We start from the raw sequence: 14,624 nt of genomic DNA on the forward strand, positions 1-14,624 counted from the left end.
AGATGGAGGAGAAAAGGGGGGTCCAGAACTCAAATTCTAGTATGAAGACCAGACTTAATGGTCTGACTGAGACTGGAGGAACCCCAGAAAGCATGGCCTCTGGATTCTCTATCAGCCCAGAACTAAAACAATTTCTGAGGCCAACTCTTTAGACAGGGATTGGACTGGACTGTGGGACACAGAGTGATTCTCATGAGGAGTGTGCCTCTTAGCTCAAGTAGATACAAGAGACTAAACAGGCAGCTTCTGTCTGGAGGTGAGATGGGAAGGCAGAGAGGAGATGGCTGAATGGACATGGGGAATCAGGGGTGGAAAGGAGGAGTCTGCTGTCACACTATGGGGAGAGCAATTAGGGTCACATAACAATGTATGTATAAATTTTTGTATGGGAAAAAATAAAAACAATTTAACATTTGAAAAACAGTAAAATTCACCATATAAACAAGCTAAAAAAGAAAAACCTTACGATCATCTCAATAGACACCAGAAAAGCATTTAACGAAATCCAACAACCATTCTTGATAAAAACTCCCAGCAAACTAGGAAAAAGGGAACTTCCTAAATCTGTAAAGGGCATCTATGGAAAACTACAGCTAACATCACACTTAATGGCAAAAGACTAATGCTTTCCTCCTAAGATAAGGAACAAGACAAAGATGTCTGCTCTCACCACTTCTATTCAATACTGTATTGGAGGTCCAAGACAGTTTAATAAAGCAAGAAAAAGAAAGAAAAGGAATCCAGATTGGAAAAGAAAAAGTAAAACTGTCTTTATTTGCAGATAACATGATCATCTATGTAGAAAATCCAATAGAATCTACAAAAAGTCTACCAGATCAGAGAAGAGTTGATACCAATTCTACTCAAACTATTCCAGTTCATAAAAAAAAGGGAGAGAATACTCCCTAATTCATTCTATAAAGCCAGCATAACCCTGATACCAAAGCCAGGCAAAGATACTACAAAAAAAGAAAATTTACAGACCAGTATTTCTCACGAATATAGATGCAAAAATTCTCAACAAAATTCTAGCCAACAGAATACAACACCCTGTCAAAAAAATAATACATCATGATCAGGTGGGATTCATACCAGGGATGGAAAAGTGGTTCAGCATTAGAAAACCAATCAACGTAATTCGCCACATAAATAAAAGAATCACATGATCATCTCAGTTGATGCGGAAAAAGTCTCTGATAAAATCTAACACCCTTTGCTGATAAAAACTCTCAGCAAAATAGACACAGAAGGGAAATTCCTCAACGTAATTTAAGGGCACATATATAAAACCTACAGCCAACATTATTCTCAAAGGAGAGAGACTGAAAGTATTCCCCTTGAGAATAGGAACAAGATAAGGATGCTCATTATCACCCCTCTTATGCAGTATTGTGCTGGAAGTCCTAGCCAGAGCAATAACGCAAGAAAGGGAAATAAAGGGTATCCAAATTGGTAAGGAATAAGTAAAACTATCCCTGTTCACAGATGGCATGATCCTATACATAGAGAATACCAGAGATTTCACAAGAAAGTTACCGGGACTAACAAAAGGGTTCAGCAAAGCAACAAGGTACAAGATGAACATACAAAAATCAGTTGGGTTCCTCAACACTAATAAGGAGAACTCCAAAAAGGAAATCAAGGAAACAATACCATTTACAATAGCCCCCAATAGGATAAATTACCTAGGAATAAATCTAACCAAGTATGTAAAAGACATATACAACGAAAACTACAAAACACTACTACAAGACACCAAAAGAGAACAACATAAATGGAAAAGCATTCCATGCTCACAGACTGGAAGACTTAACATTGTGAAAACGTCAATACTACCCAAAGCAATCTATAAATACAATGCAATCCCGATCGAAATCCTGACAATATTCTTTAACAAAATGAAAAAATAATCTCCAGCTTTATATGGAAACGAAAGAGGCTCCGAATAGCTAAAGCAATATTGAAGAATAACAAAGTAGGAGGCCTCACACTTCTCGATCTCAGCTTTACTACACAGCCATTGTAATCAAAATAGCCTGGTACTGGTACAATGAAAGACACATGACCAATGGAACAAAACTGAGAACCCAGAAGTAAATCCATCCTTTTTTTTTTTTTTATTGTACTTCAGGTGAAAGCTTACAGAACAAATAGTTTCTCATGAAACAGTAGTACACATATTGTTTTATGACATTGGTTAACAACCCCACAACATATCAACCCTCTCCCTTCTCGACCTTTTTTTTTTTTGGTGGAAACATACATAGCCAAAGATACACCATTTAAATCCATCCATCTTTGGACAGCAGATCTTCGACAAAGGGCCGAAGTCACATTTAACAAGGAAGAAATGGTCTCTTTAACAAATGGTGCTGGCAAAACTAGATATCCATTTGCAGAAAAATGAAACAGGATCCATACCTCACACCATACACAAAAACTAACTCAAAATGGATCAAAGACCTAAATGTTAAAGCTAAAGCTGTAAAGTTTCTGGAAGATAACACAGTGACAAAGCTAGGGATCTTAATTTTTGGCATACCTACACTATCAAACACAACTAAAAATGCACAAGAAACAGAAGATAAACTAGATAACTGGGACCTCTTAAGAATTAAATACTTATGCTCGTCCAAAGACTTTACCAAGAGTAAAAAGAGAACCTACAACTGGAAAAAATTTTTTGGCAATGACATATCTGACAAGGGTATAATCTCTAAAATATACAGAAAACTTCAACAACTTAACAACAAAAAGACAATCCAATCAAAAAATGGGCAAAGGACATGAACAGACACTTCACCAAACAGGACATTCAAGTGGCTAACAAACACATGAAGTGATGCTCCTCAGCATTAGCCATTAGAGAGAGGCAAATCAAAACTACAATGAGATAGCATCTCACCGCTGCAAAAATGGAAATGATCAAAAAAAGAAAACAACAAATGCTGGTGAGGTTGTGGGGAGATTGGAACCGTTACACACACCTGGTGGGATTGTAAAATGGTACAACCACTAGGGAAAACAGTATGGCGCTTCCTCAAAAAGCTAGAAATAGAAATACCTTATGATCCAGCAATTCCACTCCTAGTTATATATCCTAGAAATAGAAGAGCAGTGACACAAATAGACATATGCACACCCATGTTCACTGTAGCATTACTCACAATAGCAAAAGATGGAAACAACCTAAGTGCCCATCAAGGGATGAACGGATAAACAAACTGTGGTACATACACATGATGGGATACTACACAATGATAAAGAATAATGAGGAGTCCAAAAAATATCTTAAAACATGGATGAATCTGGAGAACATTATGCTGAGTGAAATAAGTCAAACACTAAAGGACAAATATTGCATGATACCACTTTTATAAAAAGTCAAGAATAGGTATATACACAGAAAACAGTGTTCTTTGATGGTTACCAGAGATGTGAGGGGGAGGAAGGGGGAATCACTTACTAGATAGGAGATATGTAATAATTCTGGTGATGAGAAAGGCAATACACAATATGGGCGAAGTCACTACAACGTGACCAAGGTAAATGAAGACACTGAGTGGTACACAAAAATAAAGGACAACTATGGTAAATGCTACAATATATACTATCTTGCAACAACAGAAATAACAAGCAAAAAATACATAAGTGGTTAGACAGGTAGATATGTAGGCTAAACGGGTGTGGGAAGGTGTATGGGAGTACACACATGTGCATGTAAAGGTATATTTGTGGACATATGTATATACATGTTTGTATGTGCTGCACATATATTCATATAAACAATGAAACACATGGGGTGGGGGTGGGGGGTCACAGTTAAGGAAACTTCCTAGACGTATCTAAACACCTTGTGGAACTGATTTACTGGGTTTGAAGGCTCAGGACCACAGCCTTGTGGGACAACTAGGTCAACCGGCATCATTTAATTCATAAAGATAATGTTCTACATCCTACTTTGGTGAGTAGTGTCTAAGGTCTTAAAAGCTCGCAAGTGGGCATCTAAGATACAACTATTAGTCTCTTCCTGTCTGGAGCAAAAGAGAGTGAAGAAAACCAAAGTCTCAAGGAAGTAATTAGTCCACAGGACTAATGGCCCACTCAAACCACAGCCTCTTCCAGCCTGAGACCAGAAAAACTAGATGGTACCTGGCTACCACCACCAACTGTTCTGATTACAGACACAATAGGGAGAAAAATGTAGAACAAAACCCAAATTCATTAAAAAAAAAAAAACAGACTTACTGAACTGGTAGAGACTAGAGGAACCCTCAAGACTATTGCCCTAAGGTACCCTTTTAACCTAGAACCGAAGTCACTCCTTTCAGCCAAGCAATAGATTGGCCTATAAAATAAACAGTAACACTCATGAGGAATGTGCTCCTTTAAATAATCAACCATATGAGACCAGTCAACATTTACCCAAAAGCAAAGATGAGAAGGCAAGATGGAGCAGGGAAACTGGATGGATGGAAACAGGGCAGATGGAGTGGAAATGGTGAGAGTGCTGAGGTGTACGAATTGAACGGGAATCTAATTTGCTGTGTAAACTTTCACCTGAAACACAATACTCAAAATAAGAAAGTCTCCCAGAACTAATAAGTGAGTTTAGCAAAGTTGCAGGATACAGATCAACACAGCAAATAAATCAACTATATTACTACATACTAGCAATGAACAGTTAAAAGTTTTTTAAAATTAAGTATCATTTATTATACCATCAAAAAATACAAAATACTGAGGGATAAATCTGAGCCCAGGTGCTGCAGTGTGTGATGGAAAAAATACCAACTGAGAATCAAGCGACCAGGGCTGGAGTGTTTTGCAGTCTAGGGACCTGAACAAGTTCGTTCTCGTCCCAGGGCCTTTTTCCTAATCTGTTCAATAAAACAGGATTGAATTCAGTATGTGGCTTCTCAATTTTTCTAAATCATGTACTCTTCTGAAAATCTGGTAAAAGCCCTAATATCTACCCCAGAAAAATGCAGAAAAGTGAGCATATACAGTGAAACCTGTGAGAGCCAGAACTCAACAGGACTTCCTTGTTTTCCCAGGTCTCGCAAGCTTTCCGCCTTTGACAGGGTGCAGTTTTACCACTTTTCTCTCTCTCCTTTTAGCGGAAAATATTTGACTTTTCCTTCTCTGACAGGTTTCTGCCTTTCACAGGTTATACTGTAATCTGAAGAGAGTTAATGGCTCCTGTGGCACCCCATCCACAGATTCCCAGTTAAAAACACCTGGACCAGATAATCCCTGAGACCACTGCTAGTCCTAGTGTCCTAAGGTTCTAAGACTTTTAGAAAACTACTTGGAAGAGAATTCTTGCAGAGCCCTAACTGCCATCAACTCCCCACACACTGACCAGTTTGATGGAGGTGGGGTTCTCCACAACTGGGTAGGCAGGCAGAGGCAACATGATGAACTGTGTGGCTGGCGCAGATGAGCTATTCTCACCGGAGTCCTGTGGGTACACAGAGAGAAACAAGTTTCACTGAAATGGAGTAAAGAACACCCAGGGCCACCCATAACACTGGAAGCTGGATCAAGTCCAATAACCACATACACAACGTGTTTATCGAATGTGCTTATGAAAAGATAGAGAAATGAGTCTATAATTATCTCAAAATAAAATGTTTACTCAAGAAAACAGAGAGTACCACGACCACAAGGGAGGTACTACCATTTTACTGATGAGAAAACTGAGGTTCTACAAGACTTAAGAAGATCACATAAACAGTTAACGAAAGAACCCAATTCTTCTGACCCTGTCAGATGCTCTTAGTGCCCTATCAATCTGCCTTAACCAGGCCAGTGGCATGCTTTATAGCATCAACTGAACCAACAAACAATAAAAGAAAAGAAGGCAGGGATAACTTTTCTAACCCCTCCAGGCCACAGGGGCTACAATGCTGGTTCTTTCACCTCTCAGAGGATGCCATCCTACCCAGGGTAACAGAGGTGAAGTTACACACTAGGGCATGGTGGCAGCTCCCCCAGGGAGGACCTGCGGAACTAGAGTGTGGGATCACTGAAATTTCGCCTCAACTGGCCATGAGGCTTAGCCACTGGACACTGGTCTCCTCTTTCTCAGATATTAGTCCTATCAATCTGGCCTTGAAGAGAACGTCCTTCCTCCTACCCACTCTGTGCCCAAGACCTTTTGAAAATTCCTGTATATAGTTCAAACTGCCACTGTATTTCTTGAAATAGTCTCCAGGAAAAATAAACCCTGACTGATGCTAACAGTCTGAAAGATCTTGGCTTTGACTCATGGATCGCCCAAATACCATTTTCCTTCTCCTGCTAATGTACCTTATATGCCACCTCATGTGAAGAAAGTTCTGGCTAAACTGGGCGAGAAGGAGTTGGTGAGAGTACCTGAGAAACTGAAGAGGACTCTGGAATAAGTCCGGGGCAAAAAGGCTCTAGAGGACTGCAGTCCCACTAGAAGTGGCACACTAGCCCTCTCTGTTAGCACTGCTCCCGAATCACAGTGCATGGTGGTAGCCACCTTTTTAGTAATCCAGATAAAAACAAGACATCAGTACCAAAGTCACTTACCCTCATGACTGTTACCACGGACACGCTCTCCCCAACCGGGGGTTGGGGCACAGCCAGGCTTCTGGTGGGGAGGTCTGGTGAGCCATTCACTAAAGTTTCTTCAATCACCAGGCTTGTCTGGTAAGGTTGGTGGCTCTCTCTTACCTCCAGGGAAGCTTCCTCCAGAAGCACATCCTGGCTGAGGATCTCCGAGGTGGCGATCTCCTGTACAGCACCTGGCTGGGCAAGGGCTCCCACCTCTTCAGCCAGGGCCTCCACAGCCAGGCACTGCTCTGCCATGCCTGCATGGCTGGGCACTGTCTCTGGGGCAGTGTTGGACACAAGAGGCGTTCCTTTAGAGGACATCTGGTTCTGGGCCACACACAGCTCCAGCTGAGGGCAGCTCCGGTCTTCCTGCAGACTGCTCTTGGGGATGATGATGTAATCTGACCGGGGGAGGATCTTGCGGAAGCCTGGGATGTCCGGAACCACAGCAGTCAGTGTAGACAGCTTGGAGTTCTAAGGATGAGAAAGCCAAGAAGGGGGAAACAAGCAGACAGACATGGACTAAGACCACATGGATATATATTTATAAGACCATTTTTTTTTTTTTCCTGCAGAAAGGCTCTACTCTCTTGACCAAAGACTGAGACAGGGTCAATCTCTGAAAACAACAATGTCATCTTGACTTGAATCACACTGTAGGCAATGTAGTTTACTTGCTCAATCACACAGGAAGTAGAAAACAAGGACTGGACTCTGGAAAGGGAACTGATTTTGGCATCTGAAACCCTGAGCTGGAACCCCAGGTGCGGCAGTCTTGAGCAAATCCTTTCTCCTCTTTAGGGCTCAGCTGCCCCATCTATAAAACAAGAGGGTTGAATCTGGCTATTTATGAGTTCCTGTCCAGCTCTGATACTTCAGGATTCCAAAGTAGCAGAAGACTGAAACATTAGAAGGTATAATGCTCAATTAAAATCACAAAAAGCACAAAAATCAACAGGCCGAGGCAAAACTCAATACAGCAAGCAAGAATCTTGGCATCACTGGTTTCTTCCAGACTTACACGGAAGTCAATGAACAGATCACAAAGATTTTGTGAGAGTGCATGTATAAGAGAGAGTTTATCGGATAAGGGCCTGAATATATCAGGGAAGAAAATATGAATATTAACAATGACCTAGGACCTCAATGAAGACCCTCAATGAGATGGACTGACACAGTGGCTGCAACAACGGGCTCAAGCATAACAACAATTATGAGAATGGCACAGGACCAGGCAGTGCTTCGTTCCATTGTACACGGGGTCGCTGTGAGTCAGAACCGACTTGACAACACCTAGCAACAACAACAGGACTGTAAGGTTCAGAAAATGCTTTCAAATCCATGATCTTATTTTACCTTAAAAAACAAAACTATTAAGTTGGGTCCTATTGAGTCAGAATCAACTCAACGGCAATGGGTATTTAAAACAAATAAGGAAATTGAGGCTGAAGCTCAGGGACATAAAATGACTTTCCCAAAAACAAACTTAGTTAAGTGGCCAAGCTGGGACTGCAGGCCAGGTTTTCTAAGGATCAAGGAGACCAGGTACTAGAAGTATAACCCTACATGGCTGACTGGGACAACAAAGGGAGTTCAGGCATGAGAACAAAAAGGTGTTTTTGTTTTGTAAAGAGAAAATTACCTGATAAGGAATATAGAAGTTCAAAGAGAACAGTTAAGTGAGAACTAAAATTAAATGGAACAAAAAATAATTTCAGAAACATCTTTAAAAAGAACACTGAAGTCAATTACAAAAGAATCATTAAATGAATCAAAAGCAAGAAGTCAATAAGATTACTTACAGCACAAAGAAAGCACTCAGAAACGAAAAGTTAAAAGAAGCACTTAAGTGAAACATGAGAGCAGAGAGACTGAATCCTTTACAAAGCCTTTATGGAAGAGGAGATGGCAAAACAACATTCTTAAGTCACCCTTTGAAGCAGACAGGTCAGGAAAACAAGACTAAATGCTATAAGTCCATAGGACATTCTGGACTTAATCAACAAATCCAAGTACATACAAACCAGAATGGTCTGGAAGAATGCACAGGCCTGCCATTTTGGCAGGAAACCTGCAGAACTGTTGAGAAAGCCTGCCTCAGGGCTCTGATGGGCTCCCAAGGCATGCAGGCAGAAGTGTCTCACCTTCACACCAGGCAAATCTGGGAGAGGCCAAACACAGCACATAAAGCTTCGCTCAGGCTTGATACATTGCAGGTGCTCAATAAATGTTAACTTTTCTTACCACATGGTCACTGGATATTTAATCTATTAAAGGTTGACATTCATGGACCAAGGAAGTATATGCCAAGAACTCAGCTAGGTGTTTTACATTAGCTATTTTAAATATTATGAGTAGATACTATTATCCCCATCTTACAGATAAGGAAACCAAGGCTCAAAGGTTAAGTGATTCTGCCAATGTCACTTAGCTAGTTACTATCAGAGTGCATCTATTCATGCTCTGGGTGGTAGTGGCAGAGATACTGTTAGACATAAATAAGTATATGGATAAGGAAGAATCATTGCAGATGAGATACTGCTGACTTTATAATGGGAAAAGCAAAAGGAGTATGTATACTTTTCCTAGACTACCTTCTTTCTGCCACAGGAATTGTTTCCCAGACTCATTGTTTATAAACAAACCATCTAGAGAGGGAATACAGAGTGGAATCTCTGAGGATATAGGTAACACAAAGTTCTTGCGGGAAGAGGAATGCCAAGCCAATAAGGACAAAATAACCTAAATGGTATGACAGATGGGCTCCAGTAGGGGCGAACACAGCCTTTTCTGCTGTAAAATAGCTGTTGCATTCCTGAAAAACCTCTGCTCTGCATTATCAAAAAAGTAGAGACAACTGTTCAATTGAAAAAATGGGTTGAGGTTAAAAGATTTCAGCCTGCAATAACACGGTTCCGTTTCCTGCAGAAATTTCACTTTAAAAAAATGCAGTCTTAGTAATTGTCAGTGCATTTTGTTACTGTGAACCAGAAATAACAAAATGGCTGACAAACACAAACCTAAATGCTTCCTTGTTTGTTCTTTAATTCAAGGCTTAAAAAAGCCTTGATCTCCTCTATCATCTTGGGCCTTGACCTTGCATTTTTGCTTCTAGTGTAGTTTACCAACCACCAGTGGTAACAAAAGAATGGGATACTTCACAATGCAGCAGTATCATCTGTATTATCATCTAAACATGCAAGCCTATAATTCCTGATTATGTCATAACTGATAGCAGTCCATAGAATACAAATCAACTATATTACATTTAACTTGTGCTATGAAAACTCATGGTGTAGGAGAAATGCCTATATAGGATAAAATATTAAATACTAGCTACCTACAAGGATAAAGGATCCCAGCTTATGCACAGATCAGAAAAGGAAACTAAGGCTCACTGCAAACAACCATCAGAAATGTCAACTCCAGGTACTGCTGCAGCCAAGCAAGACCAGAGAGTGCAGGGCATCACTGACATGGAAACAGACCATATCACACTTAAGAAAAACAAAATGACTCAACCCAAAGTTTTCCTATGGAAAGAAACAGAAACAGGAGAATAGGAGATTGGTCTCCCCAAGGCCTTCAGCAGTAAATCAACAGAGAAATTAGTGGAGAAAAAAAATTACTTACAGGATCCAAACCTTCTTTCTCTAGTTTGGCTTTCTCCAAGTAGTAACTCCTTTCCGCCACACTGAGAAGCCTCCAGCTCTCACTAATCTTCTTATTGATCTCAGACTGAGGGAGATGGGGAAGCTCCTGCTGCACTTTCAGGTAGATGTCATAATAGTACAGGAGGTAAGCAGACCTGAGGAAGCAATGACTTCTTAAGGATTTCCCTCATTCAATCAGTAAGCACTACAGTGTTAGACTTTGGGTTGTGGAAAAAAAACAAAAAAACTGTCATGGATTGAATTACGTCCCCCCCCCAAAATGTGTGTATCAATTTGGCTGGGCCATGATTCCCAGTATTGTGTGGCTGTCCTCCATTTTGTGATTGTAATTTTATGTTAAAGAGGATTAGCGTGGGATTCTAACACCCTTATTAAGGTCACATCCCTGATCCAATGTAAACGGAGTTTCCCAGGGGTGTGCCCTGCACCAACTTTTATCTTACAAGAGATAAAAGGAAAGGGAAGCGAGCAGAGAGTTGGGAACCTCATACCACCAAGAAAGAAACACCGGGAGCAGAGCATATCCTTTGGACCGGGGGTTCCTGTGCAGAGAAGCTCCTAGTCCAAGGGAAGACTGACGAGAAGGATCTTCCACCAGAACTGACAGAGGAAGAAAGCCTTCCCCTGGAGCTGACACCCTGAATGTGGACTTCTAGCCTACGCGACTGTGAGAAAATAAATTTCTCTTTGTTAAAGGCATCCACTTGTGGTATTTCTGTTATAGCAGCATTAGATGACTAAGACAAAAACCAAACCCGTTGCTGTCGAATTGATTCCAACTCACAGCAACCCTACAGGATAGAGCAGAACTGCCCCATAGGGTTTCCAAGGAGCGGCTGGTGGATTTGAACTTCCGACCTTTTGGTTAGCAGCCAAGCTCTTAACCACTGCATCACCAGGGCTCCTGGTTGTGAAGAGCTAGATACAAAACCCAGCTTCTCACTTCAAAGCATCTAACTAGGAACTGAAATCAAGCAAAAAAACACTTAAATAACACTCTCAGAAGATGTATGGGAGGAGGGCAAAATGAATGGTAAAGACAGTGAGTGGCTGTTCTCTTCAGAAACCTGGAAGCAAAGGTTTGTTTGGTTTGCTTTTCCATAGACCACCCTTTCTGTGGGAATGACTGGTTTTTAAAACCCAATATATACAAAGAAAGATACATGCGTCCTGTCACTCCACTGTCAGGGAAAGGTTGCACAGGATGGTTATCACTCACTCTTTACTCCTCTACACAGCCTTTGGTCATCTCACTGGTCAACAGCACCTTCCCCAGGACAGGAGAGGAAAGAAAGTAGAACCATCAAAGTGACCCGATGCTGGTAGCCTTAGCAAGAAGTTTGGAGTGTTCACAGATCAGTGGGGGATTAAAGCTACAATGTGGATATTCTCTATAGATATCATTGGCACTAGTTGTAATTCCATAATTTTATCAATGTCCTATTTTAAATATTTAAACAACAATGGTAATAATAAATAATGCAGTTCTTTTGTATGTAGCTTCTACCATCTGTGTGGTACAATTTTCTATGACAGCCTAGAAATACGACCAAGGCCTGGCCAGGAATGGCAAAGGCTGGCATAAATTCAGCCACTTTCCCCTCCCCACCAGTCCTGAGACTTCAACAATCGACGTGACGCTCTCTCTCAACAGATCTGAAAGCAGTCTGAAAAATCCTCCTCAGCAACTTCTGCTTATGAGCATCCCTGACTACCTCTCAGCGTTTTTAAATGCTAACAGTAACCAGAAAGTGTTAACTAACCTGGGTTTCTTGGCCTTTTCTCCATGTATTTTATACTTTTTCTTCTTCTTGGGTGGCCCAGGGGAGGTATAACAGTAGGCTTCCTCAATTTCCTCCATCACGACAGTTACCTCAGTACCATCATATGATGCATCCATGGCTAGAGGAGAGGAAAGTCAAACATAGTTTCAGGAATCTACCCTAAAAGGGGCAGCAACCTCCTGATCAACCAATCTCTTAACCTCTGCCAGGTCTTAAGGCTTAGCCATTTCCCAAACTCAGAGGATCTTAAGAAGAACCCGAGGTATTTCTTAGACATATAGATTCCAGGGCTCCACTTCAGCCCTTCTGACTCAGAATCTCTAGAGGACATGGAAATCTGTATGCTAGTAAGTGCCCTAGGAGATTCTTTTGACCAGGCAAATTTGGGACAACCAGCTTAGACAGCCTTTTCATTTATATTCCCTCACTGGATACTCACAGCAATCCTTCAACTGAGAGATTTATTAGCTCCACATCACAAGTATTCCATGATAACAGGTAAAAAGAATACTTGTCTAGAAGTCAGAAGTTTTGACCCCTTCTTCATATATTTCATCACCCTAAGCAAACTGCAGAAACCCTGGTGGCAAAGTGGTTAAGTGCTACGGCTGCTAACCAAAAGGTCGGCAGTTTGAATCCACCAGGCGCTCCTTGGAAACTCGATGGAGTAGTTCTACTCTATCCTATAAGGTTGCTATGAGTCGGAATTGACTCGACAGCAACGGGTAAGCAAACTGCTTGAATTGATTCATTCAGTTATTGATTCAAGCATGTAGTGTCTACGTGTAAGAGATGTCTTTATATTCTGCCAGCATGAGTGATTTGGGGCAGGTCCATTAGCTGCTTTAGGTTCAGTTCTCTCTTTTACTTATAAGAAGAAAAGTCTCACCCACTTTACCACAGATTTACAGTGATAACATGCAAAGAATACACTAGATCTAACTCTACTTGAGGATAGTCAGGTGTTACACAAATAAAATGGTTCATTATTTAAAGATGAATAATCTGTGGCTGAGATGCTTAATGACCTGCCCAAGGCACCAGGCCCCAACAGGAACTGAAAAGACATCGATTTTTTGACTCAAAAATTCAACTCTCTGGGCCTTCTTTCATTACACGACACTGCTACCTACCTCACCTGGCAACCCTCTAAACCAAGGATATTCAATAAACTTTCTGTGATCATGGAAATGTTCTATACCTGTGCCTCTCAATATGGCAGCCACTAGCCACATATGGCTATTGAACACTTGAAATATGGCTAGAGTAACTGAAGAACTGAGTTAATTTTATTTAACTGTAATTAATTTGAATTTGAACAGCCGCATATGGCTAGTAACTATGACATCAGACAGCACAGGTCTAAAGAGTTACCTGACAGACCAACATTAGCTTTTTGGCACTAGCCTAAGAAAGAGAGGATCTACTAACGGCTTTTATGTCTAGGAAAAGGCAGGCACAAAAAAACTGAATGACTAGTTTAAGAAGAGTCAGCTTATCTGTGGCCAAGTTCCAAGCTGAAGTTTTATCCAGAAAACTTAATCCTCTGAGGGAGAAAGGTTTCCAGAAATCACTTTCACACTAAATATGTGTTTTCAGAGAGGGAAATACATAGTTGCTCCTGAAAATCTGTCACAAAGGAATTTAGGATTCTGGGAAGAAGGAGCTATGGTAGTAAACACAAGACTGATTTGTGTAGTATAAACCACACTCACATTTTATTTAGACCTCACTCCACAAATGATAAGGTATAATGAGGAAAAGCTGTAGAGTCAGGAGATCTGGATCCAAGTCTAAACTTTGTATAACCATGTGACCTTGGACCAGTTAAGTCTATTTCCCACTCTCTAAATTTCAGTTGTTCTTCTGTGAGATAAGCTGAACTCAATGGTTTCTAACCTTTTGGAAGCCAAGAAACACTTGACAATGTTGTGAAAGCTAAAATACCCTTCCTTAGAAAAATGCAGACACACAACATTTTACCTATAATTTTAAAGATCTACTACAGGTTGTTATTGTTAGTTGCTGTCAAGTTGATTACAACTCATGGCAACCCCATGTGTTGCAAAGTAGAGCTGCTCCAAAGGTGATCTCTCAGAAGGTGATCACCAGGTCTGTCTTCCAAGGTGTCTGAGTGAGTATGAACCACCAACCTGTCAGCTAGTAGTCGAGCACTTAACCATACTCCAGGTTAAGAACACATTATCCTAAGGGTTCTTCTAGTTCTGTATGATCTCTAAATGATTCCTTTTCCCACCGGTGGGGGTGGGGGCGGTTTGCAATCTGTCATAGGACAACCCAGCAAGGGAACACAGCCTTGAACTGGGTAAGAAACAGGCCAGCTAAAAATAAGGGAGAGTAGAGTTCAAAACAAAGTTTACTTTTTTTTTCCCTTAATAATGGACTTCTCAACCCTTAAGAGCCTTGTGGAAAAGAACAGTAACCACAGGAGACTATCCGTAAAGAATAGCATGTAGGATTTTAGTACCCACAACAAAACAAATTATGAACAATTTGGGGTGGGGGGAAGGAAGGAACAACCGCGTGTGTGTGTGTGTGTGTGTGTGTGTGTCTGTGT

General features: G+C 40.9%; 1 protein-coding gene across 6 annotated transcripts in view; it reads right to left on the reverse strand.

The window, feature by feature from the left end:
• The window catches only part of HMGXB3 (HMG-box containing 3), a 59,191-nt gene that overhangs the window by 43,228 nt on the left and 1,339 nt on the right, over positions 1-14,624 (reverse strand). For 5 of the 6 annotated variants that reach the window (XM_023739152.1, XM_023739151.1, XM_023739150.1 and 2 more), the window contains exons 2-5: positions 12,026-12,164; positions 10,222-10,396; positions 6,565-7,062; positions 5,366-5,464 (exon numbers count right to left, since the gene is read on the reverse strand). In XM_023739152.1, coding sequence (XP_023594920.1) covers positions 5,366-5,464; positions 6,565-7,062; positions 10,222-10,396; positions 12,026-12,162 — 909 coding nt within the window. In that variant the 5' untranslated portion in view covers positions 12,163-12,164. Of the gene's footprint in view, positions 1-5,365; positions 5,465-6,564; positions 7,063-10,221; positions 10,397-12,025; positions 14,418-14,624 lie in introns of those variants that run through there. The other variant, XM_023739149.1, reaches the window with a different exon arrangement.

This window comes from Trichechus manatus, unplaced genomic scaffold, assembly GCF_000243295.1.
Source record: "Trichechus manatus latirostris isolate Lorelei unplaced genomic scaffold, TriManLat1.0 scaffold00130, whole genome shotgun sequence".
In the NCBI taxonomy this organism is placed as follows: Eukaryota; Metazoa; Chordata; class Mammalia; order Sirenia; family Trichechidae; genus Trichechus; species Trichechus manatus.